This window comes from Tachypleus tridentatus, chromosome 2 (genome assembly GCF_004210375.1).
Source record: "Tachypleus tridentatus isolate NWPU-2018 chromosome 2, ASM421037v1, whole genome shotgun sequence".
Lineage (NCBI taxonomy): Eukaryota > Metazoa > Arthropoda > Merostomata > Xiphosura > Limulidae > Tachypleus > Tachypleus tridentatus.
This window is the reverse complement of record NC_134826.1, coordinates 99,302,522-99,328,496: the sequence shown is the minus strand read 5'-3', so window position 1 is coordinate 99,328,496 and position 25,975 is coordinate 99,302,522. Positions and strand designations below refer to the sequence as shown.

At 34.2% G+C, this 25,975-nt stretch overlaps 1 protein-coding gene across 1 annotated transcript; it reads left to right on the top strand.

Moving 5' to 3' along the window:
* Nucleotides 1-825: 825 nt before the first annotated feature.
* Nucleotides 826-25,859, top strand: LOC143244675 (uncharacterized). The gene is made up of 3 exons (XM_076489770.1): nucleotides 826-1,579; nucleotides 12,169-12,341; nucleotides 24,336-25,859. Exons 1-3 carry the CDS (start codon nucleotides 1,099-1,101, stop codon nucleotides 24,555-24,557), a joined length of 876 nt encoding a protein of 291 aa, XP_076345885.1. The 5' UTR covers nucleotides 826-1,098; the 3' UTR covers nucleotides 24,558-25,859.
* Nucleotides 25,860-25,975: the final 116 nt, after the last annotated feature.

The window sequence follows — 25,975 nt, the reverse complement described above, 5'->3', positions numbered from 1 at the left end:
TCTTTAGTTCAACGTTAAAAAGTGAGTTTAGATTAATTTCGCACCATTAATTTTAAAATATCCCGAAAGTAAATTACATAGATAAACAACTAATAAATAACTTTAACGTTCACACTAGTTATCATTGAGATACTTGAATGTTTCCAAGTAGATTTTGTTAATGTTTCTTTCCTTTTACAACAAATTTTAACTTTAAAATAAGTGAATACATTTTGTGTATGTATATATATGTGTGTATGTCTTGATGTGGTTTGTGTGCGGACTAGCGGTTAGAGTCGCGGTCTGTGAATCAGAAGATCGGTGTCTTGCGATCCGTTACCGCTGAATAAAAATTGTTCTCCGCACTTTAGGGCTGTGGGTGACTCAAATCTCAGTTTTCGATAAGAGCAGCCCAAAGGTTGGCGGTGAGTGGTGTGTATTATCTGTTTATCCTATAATTACCACTTGAAAACTGGTGACGACTAGCACAATTCTTCAAGTATAAGCTTTATACTTGAAATCATTTTTGTATATTCTAAATTTAATTAAAATAATTTAAAAAAAACTAAAAGGATTAAAAGCCAGATTTGAATTTATGTTTGAAAATCATAAAAATTGTGAATAATTCAGCTGATTCATCAATGCATGTACAGGCAGGAAAAAAAGAAACACATATATCGTAACCTTAACTGTGAAGTGATTCGGAACTTGCATCCATAATCACTAGATGGCAGCAGCTGTTCAAAGTCATGCGTGTTCCATCAGCAGAAGGAGGTGCTGTAGTAAACCAATTAGAAACGTCAGTCAGTATATGCCCGTCAAGTGGCGGGTTCGTATTTTCTTCACACCACTACAGAGATGAACTTTCGAGCTGTGGGATCTTTTTCTTTTTTTTAGAATTTCTCAGAACTCTTGAAATTCTTAACTTGTGATTGCAGTAATAGAAGTAACCTAGTGTAAACAAATCGTGTAAGGCCTATTTAAAATACGACAATAAAGTGTTTAGTTTATCCCACTCTTGACATAGTTTACTATCGTGTTGTCACTGGGTGTATCAATATTCCATTCCAAATACTAGAATATTCCTTGCTTCCGCTGAATGTGGACTGTTTTTCGTCTATGGCGCCAATGATGTCGGTGCCTTCTAGACCAAAGCTTGGCTTTTCTATTGAGTCTTTAGTAGGTAAAAACGTTCGAGATTCACCACAAAATATCAGAGAAGAAGACGTTTATACTTCGATGGATTTAATAGGAACGTCACCCTATGATAGATCCATATATTCTGTCGCAAAGCCCTTAGAAACCATGAACTCTTTAAGGACCTCCCCACTTCAAGCTTACCCCATTCGGCCTGTGTGTTCTGTGGCCCGGGGTCCCGCAGTATCAGCTGAGGCCCCTACTCTGTCGATTGTTAACCACGGCAGCGGAGTGCGGCCGATGGACTGTTTCACTGAGGACTCCTTTAATCCTTACCTTTACCACAGTGTTCCATCATTGCAAGCAGTGACCCCTTTCCAGATCCTAGGCAGAGATCCTTACCCTATTTACCCCTTGGTGTTAGCAAACCGACATCCAAGGTTTTTGCCTCATAGGATTCCAGGTAGGGTCTTAATAATAGGTCAAAAGTTTATGTTTTACAAGACGTGTCAGATTTTGTTTACTTTTAGTGCAGGTAGATAAAAAAACTAAATTGAAAATTTTATACATTAAACTAAAAATAAATAATTCATAATTTTAAGGCAATTAAAATAACATTGAGAGGTTTTGGAAAGATAAAAATATTCGTTTTTTTTGTAAACACTTTTACGAACTACACTCCTGGTAAGATTAATTGGAAACGAATCATTATTATCAAATCTTAATGCTATGGATGTGTTGAAAATTCTCCACATTTTTATAAAAATTATTAGATCAACTTGAATTATCTTCAAAATTGTGATTTCACTTTTCTGATATTTAAAATAATCTGAATTTGATTGATATTCGTTTGAAAATATTCTGTTAATTAAATTTGTATTTGTAGACCAAATACCATTTGTAAAATGATTATAATAAGTTCAGATTACATAGGTTATAGGTTCATCATGTACTAAATTACAAAACCTGACAGAGAAACTTCTAAACATGCTCGTTTCAAGTTTTGTCCTAAAAGGATTTGATGTTTCACCTTTTCATGATATAAGAAGAGAATACCTGTCACTTGTGTTTAAATGTTTCTACGATAGATAACTCCTACAATAGATATTCTGGGTGCTATAGAAGTTGAAACACATCTTTGAACTTTCAGAAAGAAATCGCTGTAGACTAACATTTGATTTTTTAGATAAATTTTTAATAAACGTTTTTCTTTGTAATACTAAAATTTTTATTCCCAAAAGTAACTGGCCGGTATGGCCAGGTGGATTAAGACACTCGACTCGTGATCTGAGGGTCGCGGGTTTGAATCTTTATCACATCAAAAAATACTCGTCCTTTTAGCCGTGGCGGCGTTATAATAGTACAACCAATTCCACTATTCGTTGATAAAAGAGTGGCCCAAGATTTGGCGGTAAGTGGTGATGACTAGCTGGCTTCCCTCTAGTCTTACCCTACAAAATTAGGACGGCTAGCGCAGATAGTCCTCGCGTAGCTTTGCGCAAAATTCGAAACAAACCCAACGTAACTAAACAGAAGAATTTCCATATCATACACAGTTGCTAAAAGTTTACTTAATGATATTAAGGTGAGAACATCCTTTAACACTACAGTAGTATTGTTAAATGATATTACTGTAAGAATATATTTTGTGTTTACACTACAGTAGTATTGTTAAATGATATTACGGTAAGAACAAATTTTGTGTTTACACTATAGCAGTATTTTTAAATGATATTATGGTATGAAGATATTTTGTGTTTACACTATAGCAGTATTTTTAAATGATGTTACGGTAAAAGGATTATTCAATATTTCTAAGAGTTGTGCAGGTAACAAATTATTTCAAGAGACAAACCTGAGAATGGATAAAATTGAGCCTACGACTCTTTTTATTAGCTCATAGTTTTGTTGAATTAACCAAATATCAGTCAGTCAAAGTCATGGGCCCAAATATCGCTATGTCTTATACTTCATGTTTTTCAGAAGGATTGAAAACTTACTTCGAAATAATAAACCCATGCAATAAACAAAACTATGTTTATTAACTTATACTGGTAACATCTTTTCTTAAACTATTTTAAAATCTATTATAGATATGCTAAAATTCTTATATTAAAGAACTATCTGTTGGTCCTCTTTTTTTACAGATAAGAAAAAAAGTGCTGTGTTTGAAAATATCAAGCATGTTGGTTAATGTTTCATTAGCATTTTTTGTGTAAAGTTTATTATATTTTCCTTAGTACGTTTCATATCTGAATTTAATTTTTTAAATCAAGAAAGTGAGACAGAATTTTATTTTATTATATATTGTTACTAGATATGTGCTTCAAAAATTTTGAAGTGGAATCAGTAAAAAGAAATGACTCGAACCCATCACGTTCTCTCGAAAAACCGCGTTCTTAAATTGTGCTGTCAGGGCTGTTTAGAGTCAGAAGTGAGAGAGTGAAACATATAAACCTCGAGTCCGATTCCTCTTGATTAGTTTTACTCAGTCTCTTCTGTCTATGCTGTGTATAGTTAGTAATTGAGGAAAAAACATAAATACTGGGTTCTGTTCCTGTAGAATAGCCAAGAACTTAGACTCTGCTGTCAAGACTGTGTAATATCAGTAAAGAAAGCGAGAAACAGAAACCCTGGGTCAGTTGATCTGATAAAACAAGGTCTAAAGCTTTAGTGAGAGACTATGAACGGTCAGTGGAGAAAGATAATCATATATGTACCTCGGGACCAGTTTCTCTTGCATAGCCAGACATGCAAAGAAACTTTGCAGATCAGGTTATCCTTGATTATTAAAAATGAGAGAATTAAGTCGAAAATTATCTTGAATATTATTATATTTAAATAAACCCTCTTGTTGACGTATACGTTCAGCGAATAGAGATTTAGCTTAAATTTCACTTGAATAGTCGTATACCCTTCATACTGTCCCATTGTAAGTGAGATAATCGATAAAGGGCATTTTAAATCCGTGCTTTCTGCTGTACGTGCCCTTTTCAACTAACGCCACAGTAATATTTAATATTCAAGCATTTGTGTAAATAACATTTTCATTGCTATTTGATATTATAATCATTTCTTTCTTTACCTACTGAATATTAGGTGTGAAACCCTATAAAAATATAATTTTGCACATTTCTTTCACCTTAAAGATCTGCCGTGATACTCGAATTGGGAAACTTAACCTAAAATTTATGTTGCTGAGGGAGATGCTCGCTCTATCAAAGTGAGTTACCTGGTCGTTGACGATCTTCGTTGAACAAGCAGCTGTTTTTTCTTATTGTGCCACCTGGTGACGAAAAGACAACAAAGACAAATCAGTTTTCCTGTTATAGCGCTTTTAAATACTGGAAGAGCTTGAACCTAACTCTCTGCTGAGGTTTTTCGAAACCTCGATGATCATTGCTGTCGACAGGCAGTAAACAGAACCTAATCCTACCTGTCTGTTGAAGATATGTAATATTTTCAAATACTGCACTATCGTTAAATATAACTTAGATTTTCTTCTCGTTGAATATATAAATGAGTTTTAAAGCATTTATAAAATCTGAATACTGAATACAAAATAATAAAAGCTGTTATTGTGTAATATTATCTCTTAAATATTAATTTTCTAACATTTAAAATAATTGTATGTATGCTTGTTAAGTGTATTTTAAAGACAGGACACTGTTAGTCGAATAAACTTCGTGATTATACGAATGGCTTATAAAGAGAGATTCAAACACACCTTTCTATTGAAAAGGGGGTGGATTTTAATAAATAACGTTATTAACTCTTAAACAACAGCCATCATCAATTGATGCTGCTACCTACAACGTTCTCGCTGTTTAAGGGTTAAAAGCTAATAGACAATTACAAGAAAAGCCACTAGAACTCTTAAAAAGCATAAGTGTTTTTGGAAAACCGAACTAGTCTGATAGTAGTTATTAACACTGGAGAACGGTTAAAAGAAACTAAAAATACTATAAGAACAGAAGAGCGATTATTATAAACCGAAAGCAGTATGAGGTTTTTTTCCGATTATTATGGATCCATAGCTCCATTGTGGTTATTATAAACATAGATGCCCTCCCTCTAATCTTACACTGCTAAATTAGGGACGGCTAGCGCAGATAGCTCTCGTGTAGCTTTAAGCGAAATTCAAAACAAATCAAATCAAATCAAATTATGACTAAAGTACAGTTAATGGGAACTAACGCTGCTACTGGGAATCATGTGTAAATAGTTTGTTTAAAATGTCTGCTAAACAAATTGTATACAACTCATATCACTTTTGGCCTACGCTTGTCAGAGCGTATTCTAAAATTTGACCCTTACTCTTATAACTTAACTATGGCCTCAAAGTGTGAACGCATCTTTGCAATAACGTGATACGCATCAGGTTCGGACACGCTAATCAAAGGATCAGACCCGGCCAAACATATTTAGTTAGAGAGAAACTGATGCAGAGATAAGGGTAGTAAACAGTTCTTCTACGATTGAAGGACGATGGGTGGAGAAAACGGCATTACCAAAGCTGAAATATAGCTAGTTGGAACGAACGGTCCTATTAAATCTGCTGGGTGATTTGTGGTACCTACAACACTGCGAGTTGTGACAGTTAGTAGGAGTAATGATTTTATTAAATCTGTGGGTGATTTTTAATACCTACAACATTGTGAGGTATGACAGTTAGTAGGAATAACAGTTATATTAAATCAATGGAGTGATTTGTGGTACCTACAACATGGCGAGGTGTGACAGTTTGTTAGAATAAACGGTTCTAATGAAGCTCTTTGGCGATTTGTAGTACCTACAACACTGCGAGTTGCGACAGTTAGTAATAACAAGTACAGATCTCACAATTGATTAGAGGCTAGTGAATCGTTTGAAACTACACATTGTACAAGGTCTGATGGGTTGTGTGTCTATGGTAATACTACAACTATTATGTGGTTAGTGGGGACTAACAAGCTGAGAATTAACAGTGCTGCTAAGTCTTATAATGCTATTCTGATCCGACAACACTATAAACAAACAGCACAACTAGACCTGGTAGGTGTTAGTAGGGACCAATAATGCTGAGAACTAACAGCATTACAACGTCTGATAAGTGTTAGTAGGGACCAACAATGCTAAGAACTAACAGCATTTCTATATCTCATGGACGGTTTGTGGAAACCATACGATAGAAACTAATAGTATTAGCTATTAGGTCTGACTGACGTTAAAAGGGGACCAAGAGTTCTGGGAATTATCAGCGTTACTAGTTCTGATATGCGAGTATGGGGAATTAATATTTCTCGAAACTAAAAGTGCTAGTTGCTACGTCTGATGTGTGGTTAGTGGGAACCAACAGTACTGCTCTTAGGGTCCTTGCAGCTCTTAAAAACTAAAAATTGGTTTAATAAACGAACGGGCCCGGCATGGCCAAGCGTGTTAATGCGTGCGACTCGTAATCTGAGGGTCGCGTGTTCGCATCCACGTGGCGCCAAACATGCTCGCCCTTTCAGCCGTGGGGGCGTTATAATGTGACGGTCAATCCCACTATTCGTTGGTAAAAGAGTAGCCCAAGAGTTGGCGGTGGATGGTGATGACTAGCTGCCTTCCCTCTAGTCTTACACTGCTAAATTAGGGACGGCTAGCACAGATAGCCCTCGAGTAGCTTTGTACGAAATTCAAAAACAAACAAATAAAAGAACGATTTTCTCAGAATTCCTTTTAATGTCGTTTTTTTATTTCATTTTTTTTTCAGACCTGCCCAAAAGTAATTTTATGCTTTCTAAAATGCTCTACTATGAGAAATCTGCGTGATATTATAATTTACTATGTTTTATGCACACATGAAGTATATACTAGAACATCTTAAGCCGCGACATAGCAGCTCATTGAAACGGCTGTGAGTTTTTTTTTTTCAGTACAAAGGTTTAGCTCTATATTCCGTTGTTTCTTGACCGATATGGGATCTAATTACAATTTTGGATTCAGGAGGTCAAGACCTTTTGTTTGATATATTTTACCACGCCCAAGGTAATCCTGTCTAAAATAATTTTAATTTGAAGGTAGGCTGTTAGAGATGTTGTAGAGTAAATAAAATTGAATCAAATGCCTGTAAGCCAAACGTATGGCATTATTGGTTCACAAATATATAGTTAATAATAAAAATATTTAAAAAAAGGTATCATGGATTAATTTACTGTAATCCTACCTAAAACAATATCAAGTGTCGAAGCTATTGATAATTCTCTCTTATTTTTCTAGCAACAGATAAAGAAATTTTAGGGTATATAACATAAAATTGTATATCTTCTTTCTAAACCCTAATGATCTCTAGTAGTAGAGGACAAATTTTGTTTTTCTCTGAGTAAAACAAGAAAAAAGTATTTTGCACATTCAAGGCCCAAGGTTAGAGTCGCAACTAGATATCTTAAGGGCCTGTAAAACAAAGTTATATGAATGCCCTTAACTACTGTTGTTAACTATAACAGGGACTCAAAATAGGCTGGGAAAGAGTCTGACTCGAAGCCACTGAATTTCATCTAACCATTAAGGTAGGTATTTTAGCCTTTACCCCATGGATTATTATTTTCGTTTTAGAGTTGACATGCGTGATTTATAGAGTCTTGATAGAATTTCAACCTTCAGATCAGCCAACTGCCTTATTTTAATTATACTTTAATGCAAAGCAACTGAACTATCAGTTAGTTAATTAATAGCCAAACTGTGTTATAAATCAGCATCAGAAAAATTTGAGACCGAGAAGAAGACGTGATATTTTTTCTATCTAATCCTACCGTTTCAGGTTTGACTTATCACACTTGTCACTGCCTTTAGAATGTAAAGTAGCATTCGCTTTCCATGTCCAGGTGAAGGTTATGTTGATTTTCAACGTGTTAGGCACTGGTTTTACTTCTTCAATTGTCAAACTGTGGTCAAAACGTGTCGAGTATTCCTTCCGATTACACAGACATAGCCTAACAACATAATCACGAAATTTCCGAAAATAAACGTTTTCGTTGTTTTTCTTCTTTTGCTTTAACGACTTTGGTGTTCTGGTACTGGCATTATAGGGGCCTCATATGGCCAAGTGGTTATGGGACTCGATTCTTAATCTTAGGGTCGTGGGTTCAGGTCCCTGTCACACCAAACATACTCTCCTTCTGCTTTGGAAGGAGTTATAATGTGACGGTCAATGCCATTATTCGTTAGTAAAATTGTAGTACAAGAGTTGGCGGTGGGTGATGATGACTAACGGCTTTCCCTCTAGTCTCACACTGTTAAATTAGAGACGGCTAGCGCAGATAGTCCTCATTTATTTAAAATTCGTCATCTGAATATATATCTATCAAAATGTTGCTGTTGCGTAAAGCGTAGATGGCTTTATTTTTTTTAGGAATACTGAATGTTTGTTTAGTCGCTCCTTTGTGGTATGGCTTTCACACGTACAACCTTTCTTTTTTTGTGCGGTATTTAATTATCTTCAAAACGATTAGACAACTGCACTGCCTGTTTACCCGTTGTTTTGGTCAATGAAAAAGGTTTTACTAAACCTGCTAAAGAGAGCGGTTAAATATCGTTTAACAAATCATTCTTTCAATGGTCCAATGCTCTGATGTTTTCCCATAATATATATTATCCTTTTCCATAATAAATCATCAATAACAGCTGATTACCGACTTATTTCTATACATTTCATTACTGGCGAGGGTTAATATATTGCATCTCATTGAAAAGTTTCATATTTTTTGTTTGCACAAAGAAATGACCAAAACACTAGGCGAAATCTTAATTTTCTATGTATAATACGTAGGGTATTTCATCAATAATGTTAATGGTACTTTTGTTTACATTGCTTTGTGTGTCCCGTTTACTGTTAGGACGCCTTTTACAAACATATTCTCGGGCTCATAAGTGTTGAGCACTTTAATAGTTGGTGGAAGTGTGTTTAAAAATACAATAGATTCTATTAAAAATCTTAGATTTAAAAGGAGAATAGATATATTTAACATTCTAAATTCCTTTCTGCATCAAACACAGTACATGTTTGACTGACGAACAGATGAAGACAAATACCCAACGGCGTTAAGGAAGAAAAGTAATTTACTCTTCAAGGTGACTTATTAAATAGAAACTCTCACGACATAATTAACATAATTAACTAGGAAATACCTCGTGTCAAACTGAAGCATTGTTCAACCAAACTACTAAACAAACTCTTGAATAAATCAGTGAAATTCACCAGTGACCTCTCTAGTCATAAAAACGCTTGAGTCAAACTACTAGTCAGCAAATCAAACAATAGTCAGGGAAACTTTCTAAGATAAAATGTGATATTCATTAGCCAGTGTGGTAGCTAACGAAAGTCATGAACAATGGTAAATTATTACTTGTCAAGGAACCATCTGTTAAAGAACCAAATAGAAAAATCCATTTGTTAAAAGGATACCGTCTTTAATGTGACATATAATAAAGAAAACAAAAAACTTTTAGGCCTGAGACTGAAACCACGATCAAGTGTTTCAATATATAATAGAAATATCATAGAATATCATAGAAATATTCGTAGATGAGAATAGATTCAGCTTTAGAAGTAGTTATTATACTAATCGGTGAAACTTTTGGGTTTGACTGAATATGCGATTGATCATGAAAACTGTAGGCAAAACTGGAATCACCAACGGTTCCACTATAGTAATAATAAAAACTCTCTTACCAAACTGAAACCTCTAACAGTGCTTTCACTAGCCATAGAGACTCTAAGATTTAGTCTGAATCTCAAATCAAGGTGCTTAATGACTCCGAAAATCTATCGAGATAAATTTAAACCAAAACAAGTTGTTCATCCAGTCAGGAAAAGATTCAAGACAGGCTTAAACCAGTAACAACACTATAATCACATTCTGTTTAGTGAGAAGTTGAGAAAAACTAAAATCTCATCTACACCGTTGATAAAATCTATGTAAGAAATAGTCTTATAATTATAGTTCAATAATAAGATATTAAACAACAAGATAACTTTGTAAAGTGAATCTAAGACGTTAGCAATACAAGGTTCAGTTAGAGATGAACTTAAGTAGTCGTTACATAGCCACCTGCACAGATGTCATGCTGTCTGTATCGAAATAGCCTATAGCAATGTTTTATAACAAATGCTTAAAAATTATTTTTAAGCCATAGTCTTATTTATAAAATGTGTGTTTGTATATTTATATTTGAAATTAAAACATGTAAACTCATATGTCAATATGGTATAAAATGTTTGATCTCTCAATAATACCATTTGTGTGATGGCTCCAAATGACCTTTACTTACTTTGAATGAATATTTTTAAGTCTGTAGACTTTATCGTTTTCCCTCACGAAACCATCGAATTTAGAATGTTAATAAAGAACTCTTGAATAAAACTACAAGTTGAAGACCAGAATAAATAGAGAGGGGGTAGTTTTATGAATAGTATACATCTATGCTTATGAAATCTTATCTTTCAAGTTCTGCTCCGCCTACAATGAAATGATTATTTCATGAAAGCCCACAAATGCGAAGACGACGTAACACTCAGAACCAATGAGACGTCACTTTCTTCCACGTCCTGTTCCCTCTAGTCAGCAGGCGTATGTGTCGCACGCATTGATGACAGCTTGTAATCTCATTGGATCCCTAGCTTTCCTGAAGGTAACAGACGCTAGAGGCAGTTACTCATAGCGACAAATTATAAATGCAACATATCTGTTGAAATAAAGAGCCTAACTTTCTCATTTTCAATACATGACTTCCCGTGGTAGTTCTTCACTAAGACAGTCATGAAGTAACGTTATTCTAGGTAAACACACAAACTGTGGTCTGTAAGACCTCCGATTCAGCGGTTGAAGCTTGTTGAACCACAAGTCCACACTTAATTGTGATCTTCAACATATTCATCACGTCTATTTATGGTTTCGTCTTATATAGTGAAAATTAAGCCTGTGTGGCATTTAACGTTTACAACTACAAAAAGTACCTAACAGTCACAAACAGTTATAGATTTGTGTTTGACTAGTCACTAGTTAGATATGATTTAGAAACCTGACGACTGAGTCTAATACTCAATAATTCTTACTAGTATTGAATCTTTATTTTTTCTATGCTGAACTTATCTACAAACTATTACATTTGTTCTTAGATGTTGATATTTGTGACTGCAATAGACATTTATTTTCCCATGTTATCGTATTTAATGTTCTAGTTTCAGTGTCGTTGCATTTCTTTATATTCAGACTCTGACGTATACGAAGTTTCACAAAATATCTAACAGAGAAACCTTTAATGAGGCTAAGTGATATACATAATACTCATCATCTGCATCTTACCTTAGAATTATTGATAAGTTTAAGAACACATCGAATGTTTAAACACCTTTATCTAAACTGTTTGTGGGCCAAATTGCTTTTAGGTCTATAACATGGTCGATTATAGAATTTCAAACGATATATGAGCCATCAATACTGCTAATTATCACTAAGTTTCCGAAAGTATTTGACAAATAATTTGGTGATTTTACTAAATTTGTTTATTCAGTTCTTTGTATTGAGTGTTGTAACAAAGCATAAAATTATTCAATGTTGTGCAAGATATAGACCTTACCAGTTGTAAAAAGTATATTAACACGTCGAAATTTAAGATATAAAGATATGTCAGTAAATCTGAGAACCAGGGGTTACAATTTCTTCATTTTCAAAACTTACACCATGCACACTGTAAGCCAACTGACTTTGTAGGTGGGAAGTTTCAAACGTCACTTGTAACGCTTTCTTACATCTTTGTTTCATTATAATTACATCTATATTGTAGCAGAAAAATATGTGTTTGTTGTTTTTAAGACTAATGTATTGAAGATAATAAATCTTTTAATAAGGACTTGAACTAATAATATATATATAGTAAAATGAATATTATGAGGAATGTTTACTGACGACACCATTACTTACACAAATAAAGTAACATGAAACTTTGTTTACTATGCTTGGCCACTGTACAACTATATATTATATAAACTTATAATAACATGAAATTTGGATTTAACTATCTTTTCCGTAGGGACGGATAGTCAGGGGTTTCTGCTGCATCCATTTCGTAAGCCTAAGAGGATCAGGACCGCCTTTTCTCCTTCTCAGCTACTCAAACTGGAACATGCCTTTGAGAAAAATCATTACGTAGTGGGTGCTGAAAGAAAACAGCTTGCTCAAAGTCTAAGTCTTACGGAAACTCAGGTATGGTTCAAACAAAGTCTGAATTTAACTGAAATTTGGGTGTAGTTCAAGAAAAGATTACTTACTACTGGAACGCGAATCTGGTTCAAATAAAGTTTAAATCTTACAAAAACTCTGGTATAATTATAATCTTGCTGAAAATCGAATGCAGTTCAAACAAAGACTCAGTTTAACTGAACCTCGGGAACGATTCAAACAGATTTTTGAGTTTAAATGAAACTCAGTTATAACGCAAACAATATCTGGTCTTATTTAAACTCAGGTATGGTTCAAACAATTGTAAGTGAATTTTCCAATTTTAATTATACCTTTACCATACACATTGACAAGTAATGTCAATTGACAAGACATGAAAATAACAATCTGCGGTCTTCAGTTTTACATTTTATTGTTGTTAGAGATTATGACTTATCGTCCTTAATTATATTACAAGTTGCAGAGGAAAACACTGTATATAAGTGTCTTATTATGTAAGAGTTGTTGTATTGTGTCATTAACACGTTTGATAAATCTTCTTAACCGGAAACCTGTTTCGGAATCGTTCATAATACAGTTTTGAAGTTATTAAGTCTCTAGTGCGTTTATTATTGCACCCCATGGAGTGACAGATATCTATTTTAAGTGGCTATATACATATATAAATATATGTCTGTCTGGTTGTATGTGTATTTCACTAGTTTATATTATGTGATTATTTGTTCTGGCTGTTCACATCATTTATTCCCAAAACTAGCATAAAATACTCATGCCCAGCTGCAGGGTTCATAGGTATGGGGGCTACACCAAATATATGAGTCCTCCTCTCACACTTTGGTTCTGCTAGATACAGAAATGTGTATAGAAGTTATGTACACATATAAGAAGCTAGGTTAATATAGTTTGTGACTGTTGATTATGGCTGTATACAAGACAAAAGTGAATCTAATAGTTTTTCCTTCGCAGATAGTTTGAAATTGTCGTAAAAGCCGTTAATATATAAGGAATTAGTTAAGAGTTTCAATGGTAAAATATTTCCTTTCAACCCTATATATATATATTTACACACACATATATATTTCATGTTCCATATATGGGATTAAATTTTCATAGAACGAGATAAATACGATCAAAAGAAAGCAGACAAGGTCCAGAGGACTTATGTACCCATATTTTTTAGTTGTTGTATTAATATAAAACAAACCTGTAAAATAGTAACTAAATTCCTAGATATGTAAGAACTACATAACCACCAGCAAATAACAAAATGTTTAACAATAATTTTACAACTGTTATGAGTAACTTAAAGTAGTCAATACCTTTGTCGTAAACTAGGTTGATAACATTCTTGTCCCGGCTGGGTAGAAATTATCATCTGTTATTTGTAGTTTTGAGGCTAATCTTACTCGATTGATTTTATTATCATCCTTCAATAATCAGCTTGTAAGGTTCATCATGATACATCATATATATAATATATAAAGGCAATTTTCTGTTTGTTCTTTTTGAGTCTATCATTAAGTTATTTATCTGTAGAGAAAGACAGTTCTTACAGCATCTAATTATATGAATAATTTGAAAAACACTTTAAATGTTCATGTTTTTTTTTGTATTTAGGTTATTACATTTTTTATTAAGATACAGCAGCTAGACGTTCTACTTCTGTAAAACGTCAAACATTTAATCTTTAATTACAAGGACTGTCTAAGACAGTTTAATGAAGACAATAGTTCCAGTTGATACTTTAAAATTCGGGATTCCTTGAGATCCCCACTTCACTCTGTAAGGAAGACATTAAAACTCTTGAATGGTAAAGAAATAAATAAGCTTTTTTTGTGGTGTAACAGGCGCATACGTAGGTACATATAATCGATATTGCTTTATGTAATGTACATACAATATATGCTGCTATACGAAATGTATATATAATAGATACGGTTATACGTAATGTACATACAATATATATTGCTATATGAAATGTTCACACAGTATATGTTGCAATACGAAATGTACACACAATAGATACGGCTATATGTGTTGTACATACATAATATGTTTTTGTACAAACTGTATGTACAATGTATATGGCTATATAGGAAATGTGCATACAATATATTCAGTCATGTGAAAAAGTTAGGACACTCTATGAAAGCCTGTGTATTTTTGTATCATTTATGGATATATAGATATTTAATCTCAATTTCAACAATACTGAGAGATTATAGGAATATAACTAAACAATTAAAACTGAAGAAAAGACTTTTCAAGATCTTCTGTAAATGTAATTCTACAAAAATACATATTCTAACTGAGGAAAAAGTTAGGACAACCCCGCATTTATTCCCAATTAAAATGGCTCAACTCATACACAGATGTATCACACCAGGTGCACATGATTAGAAGATCGTTACTCAGCATTTTGAATGAGGCATGCCATATTTAAACCTCAGACATTTAGTTTGGTGTGCTTCTGACTGTTGAAGTGAGAGTGAGCACAATGGTGAGAGCAAAAGAGCTGTCTAAGGCCTTCACAAAGAAAATTGTAGCAGATTATGAGTCTGGTAATGGATTTAAAAAGATCCCAAAAGATTTTGAAATCAGCCATTCCACTGTCCAGAAAATAGTCAACAAGTGGAGGGCTTTCAAAACAACTGCCAACATGTCCAGGTCTGGTCGTCCAAGCAAGTTCACTCCGACAGCAGACCGCAAGATGATAAAAGAGCTTTTCAAACACCCTAGCATATCATCACGGGACCTACAGCAGACTCTCGCTACTGTTGATGTGAAAGTGCATGCCTCTACAATCAGAAAAACACTGCACAAGTTTAACTTGCATGGGAGGTGTGCAAGGAGAAAACCTTTGTTCTCTAAGAGAAACATCAAGGCCAGAATGAAGTTTCCCAGAGAGAATGTACACAAAGACCAGGACTTCTGCAATAATGTTCAGATGAGTCCAAAATTGAATTATTTGTACACCAGAACAGAGGACATGTTTGGCGTGAAACAAATACAGCATTTCAGGAAAAGAACCTCATACCAACCGTGAAGCATGGAGGTGGAAGTGTCATGGTTTGGGACTGTTTTGCTGCAGCAGGACCTGGACAGCTCACAATCATAGAATCCACCATGAATTCTACTGTGTATCAGAGGGTGCTTGAGGAACATATGAGTCCATCTCTAAGAAAATTAAAGCTGAAGCGGAACTGGAACCTGCAACACGACAAAAAAATACCAGTAAATCCATCAAGGACTGGCTGAAAACTAAGAAATGGAGAGTCCTGGAATGGTCGAGTCAAAGCCCAGATCTTAATCCCATTGAGATGCTGTGGGGTGACTTGAAACGGGTTGTACATGCAAGAAACCCCTCAAACTTCTCACAGCTGAAAGAATTTTGCATTGAGGAGTGGGGCAAACTTTCTTCAGACCGATGTCAGAGACTGGTAGATGGCTGCAAGAAGCTTCTCATTGCAGTTATTTCAGCCCAAGAGGGTAACACTAGCTATTATGGGGTCGGGTGTCCTAACTTTTCCTCAGTTACAATATACATTTTTGTAGATTTACGTTTACAGAAGATCTTGAAAAGTATTTTCTTCAGTTTTAATTGTTTAGTTATATTCCTATAATCTCTCAGTGTTGTTGAAATTGAGATTAAATATCTGTATATCCAAAAATGTTACAAAAATACACAGGCTTTCATAGGGTGTCCTAATTTTTTCACATGACTGTATATATTGTATGCACATTTCGTATAGCCATATACATTGTACATACAGTTAGTACAGTAACATATTATGTATGTACAACACGTATAGCCGTATCTATTGTGTGTACATTTCGTATTGCAACATATACTGTGTGAACATTTCATACAGCAATATGACTGTGTATTGCTATACGAAATGTACATACAATAGATATTGCTGTGCGTAATGCTGTGAAGGTTATCTTCTCATCAAAGCTAGATACTGAGAACTGAATACGTTCAATTGCAGGTGAAATTTATTTGTTGTTAGTTTGGCGCAAAGCTACAAAATAAGTTATCTGGGTTTTGTCCATAGTGGGGAATCGAACATTGAAAAGTATGACATAAAAAGTTTGACAGTTTTATTTTCTCTGCTACAGATGTGATGGATCAAAACTATCGAGAGCTAAAAGCGTGATAACAAGTAAAAATTTGTCAATGTCGTTAATTGTATGTCAGCTAATTGACCTGAAGACACTGAGTTTAGCATGGCGTCACATTATTTGGTAGTGTTAGTTATGTGGCAGCAGTTAAGCACAAGGATTGGAATCAGAATCTTAATTAAATAAGAGAAGCCCTGAAATAACATATGTTTATATGGATTAAAAGTGTAATTCTGGGTATTATAGGAAACACTGTACAACCAAACGGAAAATTTTTTTTTCTACCTAAATTTCTCCAAAAAATAGTAGGATGCAATATTGGTTCAACAGACAATAACAACTGTAATAAATCTTACCTCTAGCAATAACTGGTGTGTTTAAGATACAATATTGTGTCAACAGATAATATACAAAAATTATAAATTGAACGTCTAAAAGTGTTAATAAGATTAATGTTGTCTCAACAGGTAATTACAATGACTATAAGTGTTACGCCTGGAAACAACTGATTTATTCTTAGCGACTTTTAAGCAAAACATGACGCTTAAAGCGTAACAATTCTTAACATTTTAATTTGTTACAAAAGTTACACAATATAACAACGCGTCAGCGTAGATCATTGTCTCAGGTACTCAATATAACAATAGGTAAACGTAAGTCCATGTTTCACGTATTTAGTATAAGAATGGGTAAATTTTATTTTCGTTCCATGAAACTCGTGAAAAATTATTTTGAATTTTAAACTGTATAAATAATATTATGCAGTTAGGGTTAAATATATTCAAAATTCCTTAAAGAAAATTGTCCATATTAATACGTGCATATTTAATTAAGCAACATTAATCTTTTCACGATATCCTGAAAGTTGTTTTTGTTTATCAGAAAATATCATTAGTCATGGGTTTGTATTTGCTGTTTTTTTGTTTTTATTTTATTTTACTTCATTGATGAGTATTAATATCCTACTTCTTTTGATTATTTTATTATTTACTTTTGATTGTTATTATTGCTATTTATGAATTTCTTCACGCGAGACTGACTAACATAGATTAAGGCTGATAGACGGTGTATTCCAACGTCAATGTGAGTCCTACTTTAGCAGTAACATCTAAAACATAGGATACATTATATATATTACAACCTGTACCCTGGGGAACCTTTTGATTTGTGCAGAATTTTTTGTTGTTGTTTATTTGGGCTTGTTTCTGTTTATTAGAAAATATATTTATACGATACTGTACACAGACAGAAATATTTGATTTTAATGCAAGACGAAACATTTGATACATCAAACTACAAGAAGTCCAATAACTCAAGCGATTTTTAGGGCTAAGAGTATTCTTCGACGTTAGCTCACGCCTAAAGAATAAAGATCTAACCTTCCGAAAGAGCACGAATTATAGATAAAGCTCTGTGTGGTGTAGCTTCTTTTCCCACTGCTACAAATCTTGTAAAAAATGTTTGTTTTGTAACGTTAATAATACTAGCATAGTGCGAAACACTTGTAACATGGAATACGTTGAATTAAATGTCTATCGATAAACTTCTCCATTTCTGTTACTATGTTCTCCATTCTTCTAAAAGTTTCAATCTTGTCATATATGTCTCGTTTTAAAACAAAAACTGCACAACAGCTATGCAATATCTGTGCTGTTTCTCAATAATTAATTTATTGTATATCTTTTTCTTGAAAATTATCATCCCAAAAGACGTATGTAAAAAAATATATTCGTCTCCTTGTCGATTTTTTAACATTTTTAAAACGTCTCTTTTTACTGAAATAAAGAAGATGATAGTTTCACTTAGCTCTTTACTGAACTGTTAATTAATCTAATTTTAGATTTGGCCTAATTATGTGTCACATTGCCACCCGAAACTGGCTATTCATTCCTTTTTACATTGCGTATCCTTTTGTTGACTCTTTATTTGACTTAATAGCTACTACCCACTAAATGAAAGTTTTACTTAAAGACACGTTTAATTGCTTTTATATTTGCATTACTTTCCGATTATAGTTAAGTCTATGATTGTGTGATTAACATATTTGTATCTTGGTTGAATCATTAGTGTTTTTGTAGCATTTTCACACCGCATAAGCTATAATCAGAATTAGGTATTAATATTATAGGCAGGTAGAAACCAAAATTCCCAAATGAAAATTCCAAGCTACACAGTGGACTATCTTGTTCTGCCTACCACGAGTATCGAAACCATGTTTTAAGTGTTGTAAGTCCGACGACGTACCGCTGTGTCACTGGGAGGGGTGTAGATGTAGTCTATAGAAAACACAATATCAGTCAGAATTCTACAGTATTTCCGAAGCCAGAGGGGGTATGAAGCACGTTCTTATTGATATTGTAATATAAGTTAATCTATAAACTGTGATTTATTATTATATAATAAATTAGGCTTGGGGAGTAGCGACACAGAAAGGAGTTTTCGTTAGTGGTTATGAGGTTGGTTACACAGTATGTTTTGCTGGTAGCTCTCCGACACCTATAAAACTGGTAGCGTGTTTTGACACATGCAGGATGTTCAGTTTAAATACAGTTTCCTAGTTGCTAGTTAGTTCTTTTGAGATCTTCCACGTGCATCATTTTCTATTGTATATTTTGTAATACAGAAAATAAAATGATGATAATAATGTTTAAGTTCAGTTGTGACATGCATTCCTTTATTTTTTTACTGCTTGTAATTAAAATTTATTTATTTTGAATTTCCCACAAAGCTACTTGAGGGCTATCTGCACTAACCGTCCCTAATTTAAGAGCATAAGACTATAGAAAAGACAACTAATATTCACCACCCACCAACAACTCTTCGGCTATTCTTTTACCAACGAATAATAGGATTGACCGTCACATAATAACGCATCCACGGGTGAAAGACGAGCATATTTGGTGCGACGAGGATTCAAATCCGCAACCCTCAGATTACCAGTCGAACACCTTAACCACCTGGCCATTGTCGGGCTCGTAATTAAAGTGCAATATATCTTTATCCAATCATTGCTCTTAAACTTCTATTTGATGAAAAGAAAGCGATCAAAACCATGGTTTGAAAAAAATAAAAGAGTTCATTTGCTTAGGATATACTCGAACGTTTTGAACCACTAAACACGAAGATAAAAACTAAAAGAAATTAAATATTTTTAGCTTTAAGTAAATATTTATTAAAATTATTAATATTTTAACATATACACTGAACTTGCCCATATAAACTGAAATTGTTACATCGCCAGGTGGATAAGGTACTCGACTCGCAATCCAAGGGTCGTAGGTTCGAATCCCCGTTGCACGAAACATGCTCGCCCTTTCAGCCGTGGGGGCGTTTTATGTCCGGTTAATCCCACTATTCGTTGGTAAAAGAGTAGCCCAAATGGTGGCGGTGGATGTTGATGACTAACAGCCTTCTCTCTAGTCTTACACTGCTAAATTAGGGACGGCTAGCGCAGATAGCCCTCGTGTAGCTTTGCGCGAAATTCAAAAACAAACAAACCATATAATATACATTTTTATGAAACACATAGTGCATAATGAACACCAAAATAATAAATTATAAATATGAAACCGTGCGAACGGACTTTTTTTATTGCTAAATCATTTGCACTGAGAATGTTTATAATCACTCTGGGTTATCAAAATAGTATCAGTGAAATTGACGTTTTCAACATGTTATTCGTACGTGACTTAAACGGTCAGGTACGAAACTCTATCGGCTCATTCCTAATTATATATCACTGAACAGAAGTAGGACAGACGGGTAGAACAAGAAGCCTTGATTGGCTCATTGAACCGAATAATGGGATTGCCAGTCACTTTTAAAACACGCTTACAACTGAGTGTTTAGAGAGCGCTCAATAACATCACGTTTCGAACTGCAGATTCGTCGATCCATATACCTATACTCTAAATTTGGACCACTCCCAGCCGAACAACTGCAAAACAAAAAGAGTAAGAGATCGAAAATTATACGATAACATAAAACTTACCATATTTTTGGTACAAACTATCAATAAATTGATTATCGAACCATTCGTAAAGAATTTTGACAGTGTTGTTAATTATTTAAAAAGAAATCTCAGAGAAAATATTACCTTCTTATTTAGTATATGGCAATGAACGCATTTCTTACCATATAGTAGTTACTGACCTTAATCACGAAACTTTTCATAAAGAAATGTAGCTAGATGCTCATATTTGTTAGGACCAGCCTTATTGTGCACAGAGTAAAATGTTTTCTGAAGATTCACAAAAGCAGTCATAGTCAGCTTTATTAACCTGAATATGATCTGAGAAGGTCGAAATGTTGTTTTATACTTTATTTTAATTAAAGTGCTAACACCCATACCAGTCGCCTTGAGAATACATTTTTACTTTAAGTGGGTTTCTCGTCACCACGAGATATCGTATTTGCATTTATGGCAAAACTAATATGCTTATATGCCACGTACCCTAAGTTGAAATCCTTATCAAAGGAGGCAATCAGCAGTATACAACCTCTCAGTATTTAAGCTAAGGGACTGACTGTCACACTGGTAACGCACACATAACTTAATTAACAGGGAATATTTTGCGGTATCGCAGGCATTCCAATCAACTCCGAACTCTATAGCTCCGCTTCAATTCAAATCGCCTTTGGATACATATATTGTCCCTCTATAGCCCCAAATAAGCTTACGGTTACATTATATAACCTTGAAAATTGTGACACTTGAAATTTTGTATTATTACAAAGAAAGATTATTTGTTTGAAAACTTCCACAAAAAGAACAGAAACTTCTGCTTGGGCGTTTTATCTCGGCCCGGTATGGCCAAGTGTTTAGGGCGCTGGACTTGCAATCTGAGGAGCGCGGGTTTGAATCATCGTCACATCACACATACTCGCTATTTCAAACACCGTTATGTTATAATGTACTGTCATCGCCATTATTCGTTGGTTAACGAGTAGTTCAAGAGCTGCTGGTGGTGGGTGGTGATGATTATCTGCCTTCGCTATAGTCTTTCACTGCTAAATTAAGGACGGATAACACAGATATTCCTCGTGTATCTTTGTGCGAATTAAAATAAAATTAAAGCTATTTATTTCGACATACAAGTTACTCACTTTCCGTGCTCTAGTAATGTGACAACAATATCAATATGATAGAAAGTGTAGTAACTGTACGAAATGATTTCATAAAAGACTTGCATGTGAGCTCATACTGCAAGTTGTCGTATTTCGTAATAATTATTTTACTTTTCATACGCACAATTACCGTATAAACATATGAACATCAAAGGAAACACATGTAGAGAAAAAAGAAAGTTTATATTGCCTGTTGCTTTTGATACAAGTTTTGTTTGTTTTGGAATTTCGCACAAAGCTACTCGAGGGCTATCTGTGCTAGCCATCCCTAATTTAGCAGTGTAAGACTAGAGGGAAGGCAGCTAGTCATCACCACCCACCGCCAACTGTTGGACTACTATTTTACCAACGAATAGTGGTATTTACCGTCACATTATAACGCCCCCACGGCTGGGAGGGCGAGCATGTTTGGCGCGACTCGGGCGCGAACCCGCGACCCTCAGATTACGAAGCGCACGCCTTAACGCGCTAGGCCATGCCAGGCGATACAAGTTTTAATTGTGGTTTAGATAAAAGATCGAGAAGGAGCTGGATTGAATAATAGTTGTGGCTCAAATCCTAATTCTTATTCATTCTAATCCTTAATTATAATTCTAACTGTATAAGAAAGTTATAAGAATATTAACTCTTGCAGTGCGATAAACATCCTTGGAACAAACTTATTTATAACAATATTCACATCATCGTTCTAAGTATTATATGAAAGATATGGCGCCTCTCTTTGTAACAATTTACACATCACTGTTCCGTATATTATGAAAAGGATATGGACGTCTCCATTTATATCAATATACAAACATTGACGCTCTCAATGCGTAATAGCCTTCGGTGATTGTCAGGAAAATTTGAAGTACGCGCCCTTTCTCATGTGTTTGTCGAAGTTTATAATTCCCAGTTTGGTGTCGGTGTTTACCAGACTTGTTGAACTCCTTGATTTACGAATAATTTAAACATCGTTTCTTTCATATGACGACCAGACTACATTACCTGATTTTGTATTTGGTACACATTCTCTGTTTTGTAGATAAAATAGAATACGTCAGAGGTCTTTACCGCTTTCTAACTTAAGTCTTGATACCTTTAAAATGACAAGAAAGACCAATGAATTACCAATAGCATGTGGTTGGTGAGAAAAGAAAGTGCCGTAAATTTCCAAAAGCATTTGTTAATATTGCTGTTTTAGAAATGTGTTTGTGCACCTATATTTTTATTTGGCCCGGCAAGGCCAGGGTTTAAGGCAGTCGACTCGTAATCTGAGGGTCGCGGTTTCGAATCTCTGTCACACCAAACATGCTCGCCCTTCCAGCCGTGGGAGCGTTATAATGTGAAAGTCAATCCCACTCTTCGTTGGTAAAAGAGTAGCCCAAGAGTTGGCTATGGGTAGTGATGACAAGTTGCCTTCCTTTTAGTCTTACACTGCTAAATTCGGGACGGCTAGTGCGGATAGTTCTCGTGTAGCTTTGCACGAAATTCAAACCAACCCAAACCATTTTTATTTATTTTTAATTTGAAACCAATTTTCGTCTGTCAAATTTTACGAGTGCTAAGGTTGATTTACCCGCTCTCCCACTTTCGAAGTAAATGTTGTATTTATTATTTTTACATATTTATCTATTCTTTTTTCTGAAATTTCATCACTGATAGATTTCTGAGGCCATTCTAGCAAATCTTTATTCATTATTTCAGTATTTTCTCTGCGAGTTTCCCTATGTCCAGTCTCTAACGCAGATATGAACAAGACCAACATCTAGTTGTAAATGTTTATTGTGATTGTTACTTTTCACAAATATTTGATGACAAATTTCTTTATGAAAACATGTATCGTTTAGGTAACTGTTGACTTAATTAGTTTGGTGCTGGTCCAGTTCACCGTCACGCCTATCCAAGTTCGATCCCTTTTTAAGACTAAACACTTGCATACATACAAATTACTCAAGTTATGTCATTACAGGAAGGCGCAAAACAATATAAATATAGATATTTAGTTATTCACAGTCATAATCAAGAGGATCTCACGCTGTGAACCTCGCTAACGTCGGGATTTGTTCACGAGTAAAAACAGCAATGTCATAAATAAAACTGATGCATTTCGGACTCCTGCTGTTCACTCTTTGGCAACACATACATAAAACTCCAAACAGACAGCAGTCACCTTTATAAAATAGTACCACATATAGCGTTCGAACTCTAACCCGATTCGAATTTTAAAGGCTTTCTTGCTATCGACTTAGTTTGATTAACTGACTTCAGCGATGCTTTGAAATTATCTTTCGTTAATGAATCGGACTTTTATAGTTCTCACTCCACCTAAAATGACATTGACATGCTGCATGTTTAAATGACTGCTTTAAAAAACCTTTCAAGTTTTAAATGCTTACAGTCTTACTGTCAATCTGTCGTTATTATCTGTCTTGACAATTTTACAGCGAAACATTAAAATATCTTAACATTTTTCGGTGGATATTAAATAAATAGAGTGATTCTTTATGTGTTTGCAACTCCAACGTGACACGTATTACTAACACATGAAACAGGAATTTTAATTTTTAGATTAATGTAACAAAAGCTAACTACTTTTATTTAAGTTTCACAATGATGTTTCTCATATCTTAGAATATACTGCCGCTCAGCATTGATTTAAATGTAGTGTTTGACCTTCTTAGCATAACAGAATATTACGTAAAAACCAAAAAGCATTTTATTAAAGAACTTACACTCAAATATATCAAAAAGAAAGTACTTAACTTAGTACTTGTTCTTTCGCAGGTAAAAGTTTGGTTTCAGAACAGGAGAACAAAATTCAAACGGCAAAAACAAGAAGAAGAAGAAACGTCAAAGGATAAAGATGACCATATGTCGTCCCCTCAGTGTTTCGCAGAAGACAACCGTTCTTCACCAGACTGTTCTTTATCACCAAGAGAAGGAGATTTTGTGGAAAATAATGAACGCGTAGATTCTGGGAGGTCATCTTCATCTCCATCAAGATGACATGCAGCTTAACTTCATGACAGTGTTTGTCACTAAGTTATCATTACTCACTTATAAATGAGTGATTTCTTATTCCATTCTTAGCATATTTAGTGATTGATAATATTTATGTAATGGTTCAGACTTTGGTTTCCTCAAGCAATAACAAAGCCTATTTCTCTCAAACAAACCACGTATATCTGCATATCCCCCACACGATACATCACGCATCTCTGCATATCCTACACTCCACAGATGCATGCTTTTGGAAAACTTTTCGTTTATGTACATACAATTTGCTGAATTCCATGACAGCTCCATGACGCTGTAAGGTATTCTTTTTGTATAAGAACTAAATTAATTCAGTGATCAAATTTTTAGTAAAATTTGATATGAATATTTTAGTGAATTTAGCTTTTTTTTTCCTGTCAGCTTCTTTATCGAGATTTAGATCACTGCTATAGCATTCATCGTAAAAGTGATTGGAAGAACTTGCTGTTAGTTTTCGAACTGCAATAATGACTATTATGTGACTGTTTTGATCTATGCAGTACCAACTTTTCTGTGATATAGACGCTCCACGTGATAGAACTTATTTGTTCTAGGTTTCTTGAGAAAACTTTTTAATTGATATCGAACAATTCACCAACTTGCCTACAAGAAACTTGAGACATTGAATGAGTACTAACATTAATCAAACATACCCAGTGTAACCAGCGGTGAAAACAAGTTAGTCTATTTTATCCCAAACAGGACCACCTATAGTACTGAAAATAACAAATTTATATCATAATCCCATATTTATTTTTTATGTTTTATGATCTGATTTTAACATCTGATTTTCATCGTTACCCCAATGATTCACGTAAGTAAAAAAAAAAACCCAAAACGCTATAACTTGTAGTTTAGTTTTAACGGTTTATCTTTAATAATGAGATAACAAAAACCCTGAATATATATAAAATTTGAATATACATATTGTCTCGAAAATAACTGTAGTATGCACAGTGAACTCACTTCCAAAGAATACATGTAACGAACCAGAGTGAACATTAAATGTGTATTGCACGAGAATGAACATTGGATATATGTATTAGAGTACACACTGAAAACGTACATCAATATTGGTCTTTTAGTGTGTATTGGATGTTGAAATATAATTTTATAATAAAAATGTGGCTTAAATCAATTTATGTGAACTCTGTAGCCTAGCAAATCTTGTTAGATATTCCTAGTTAAACAGAAGAAGGCAATTTCTAGCAAGTAATGTATGTTTATGAAACTCAACATTTTAAATGAATAAAGTTATTTCATGTTTCTCTATTTGCTGATTTTCAAATCAATAATTTTTGAAAATGTCGTCTTGAAATTTCTTGAACCATGATCTTGACAAACGTTTCTGGCACTGATTGAATGAGAACGCCTTCTTTTGAGTGAAA

What these genes read in the sequence shown, in the direction of transcription:
- LOC143244675 (XM_076489770.1), top strand. Translation starts at nt 1,099, where the DNA reads ATGGCGCCAATGATGTCGGTGCCTTCTAGACCAAAGCTTGGCTTTTCT. An exon ending in TTTGCCTCATAGGATTCCAG is followed by an intron (nt 1,580 to 12,168) that starts GTAGGGTCTTAA and finishes TCTTTTCCGTAG; the next exon opens with GGACGGATAGTCAGGGGTTT. An exon ending in TAAGTCTTACGGAAACTCAG is followed by an intron (nt 12,342 to 24,335) that starts GTATGGTTCAAA and finishes GTTCTTTCGCAG; the next exon opens with GTAAAAGTTTGGTTTCAGAA.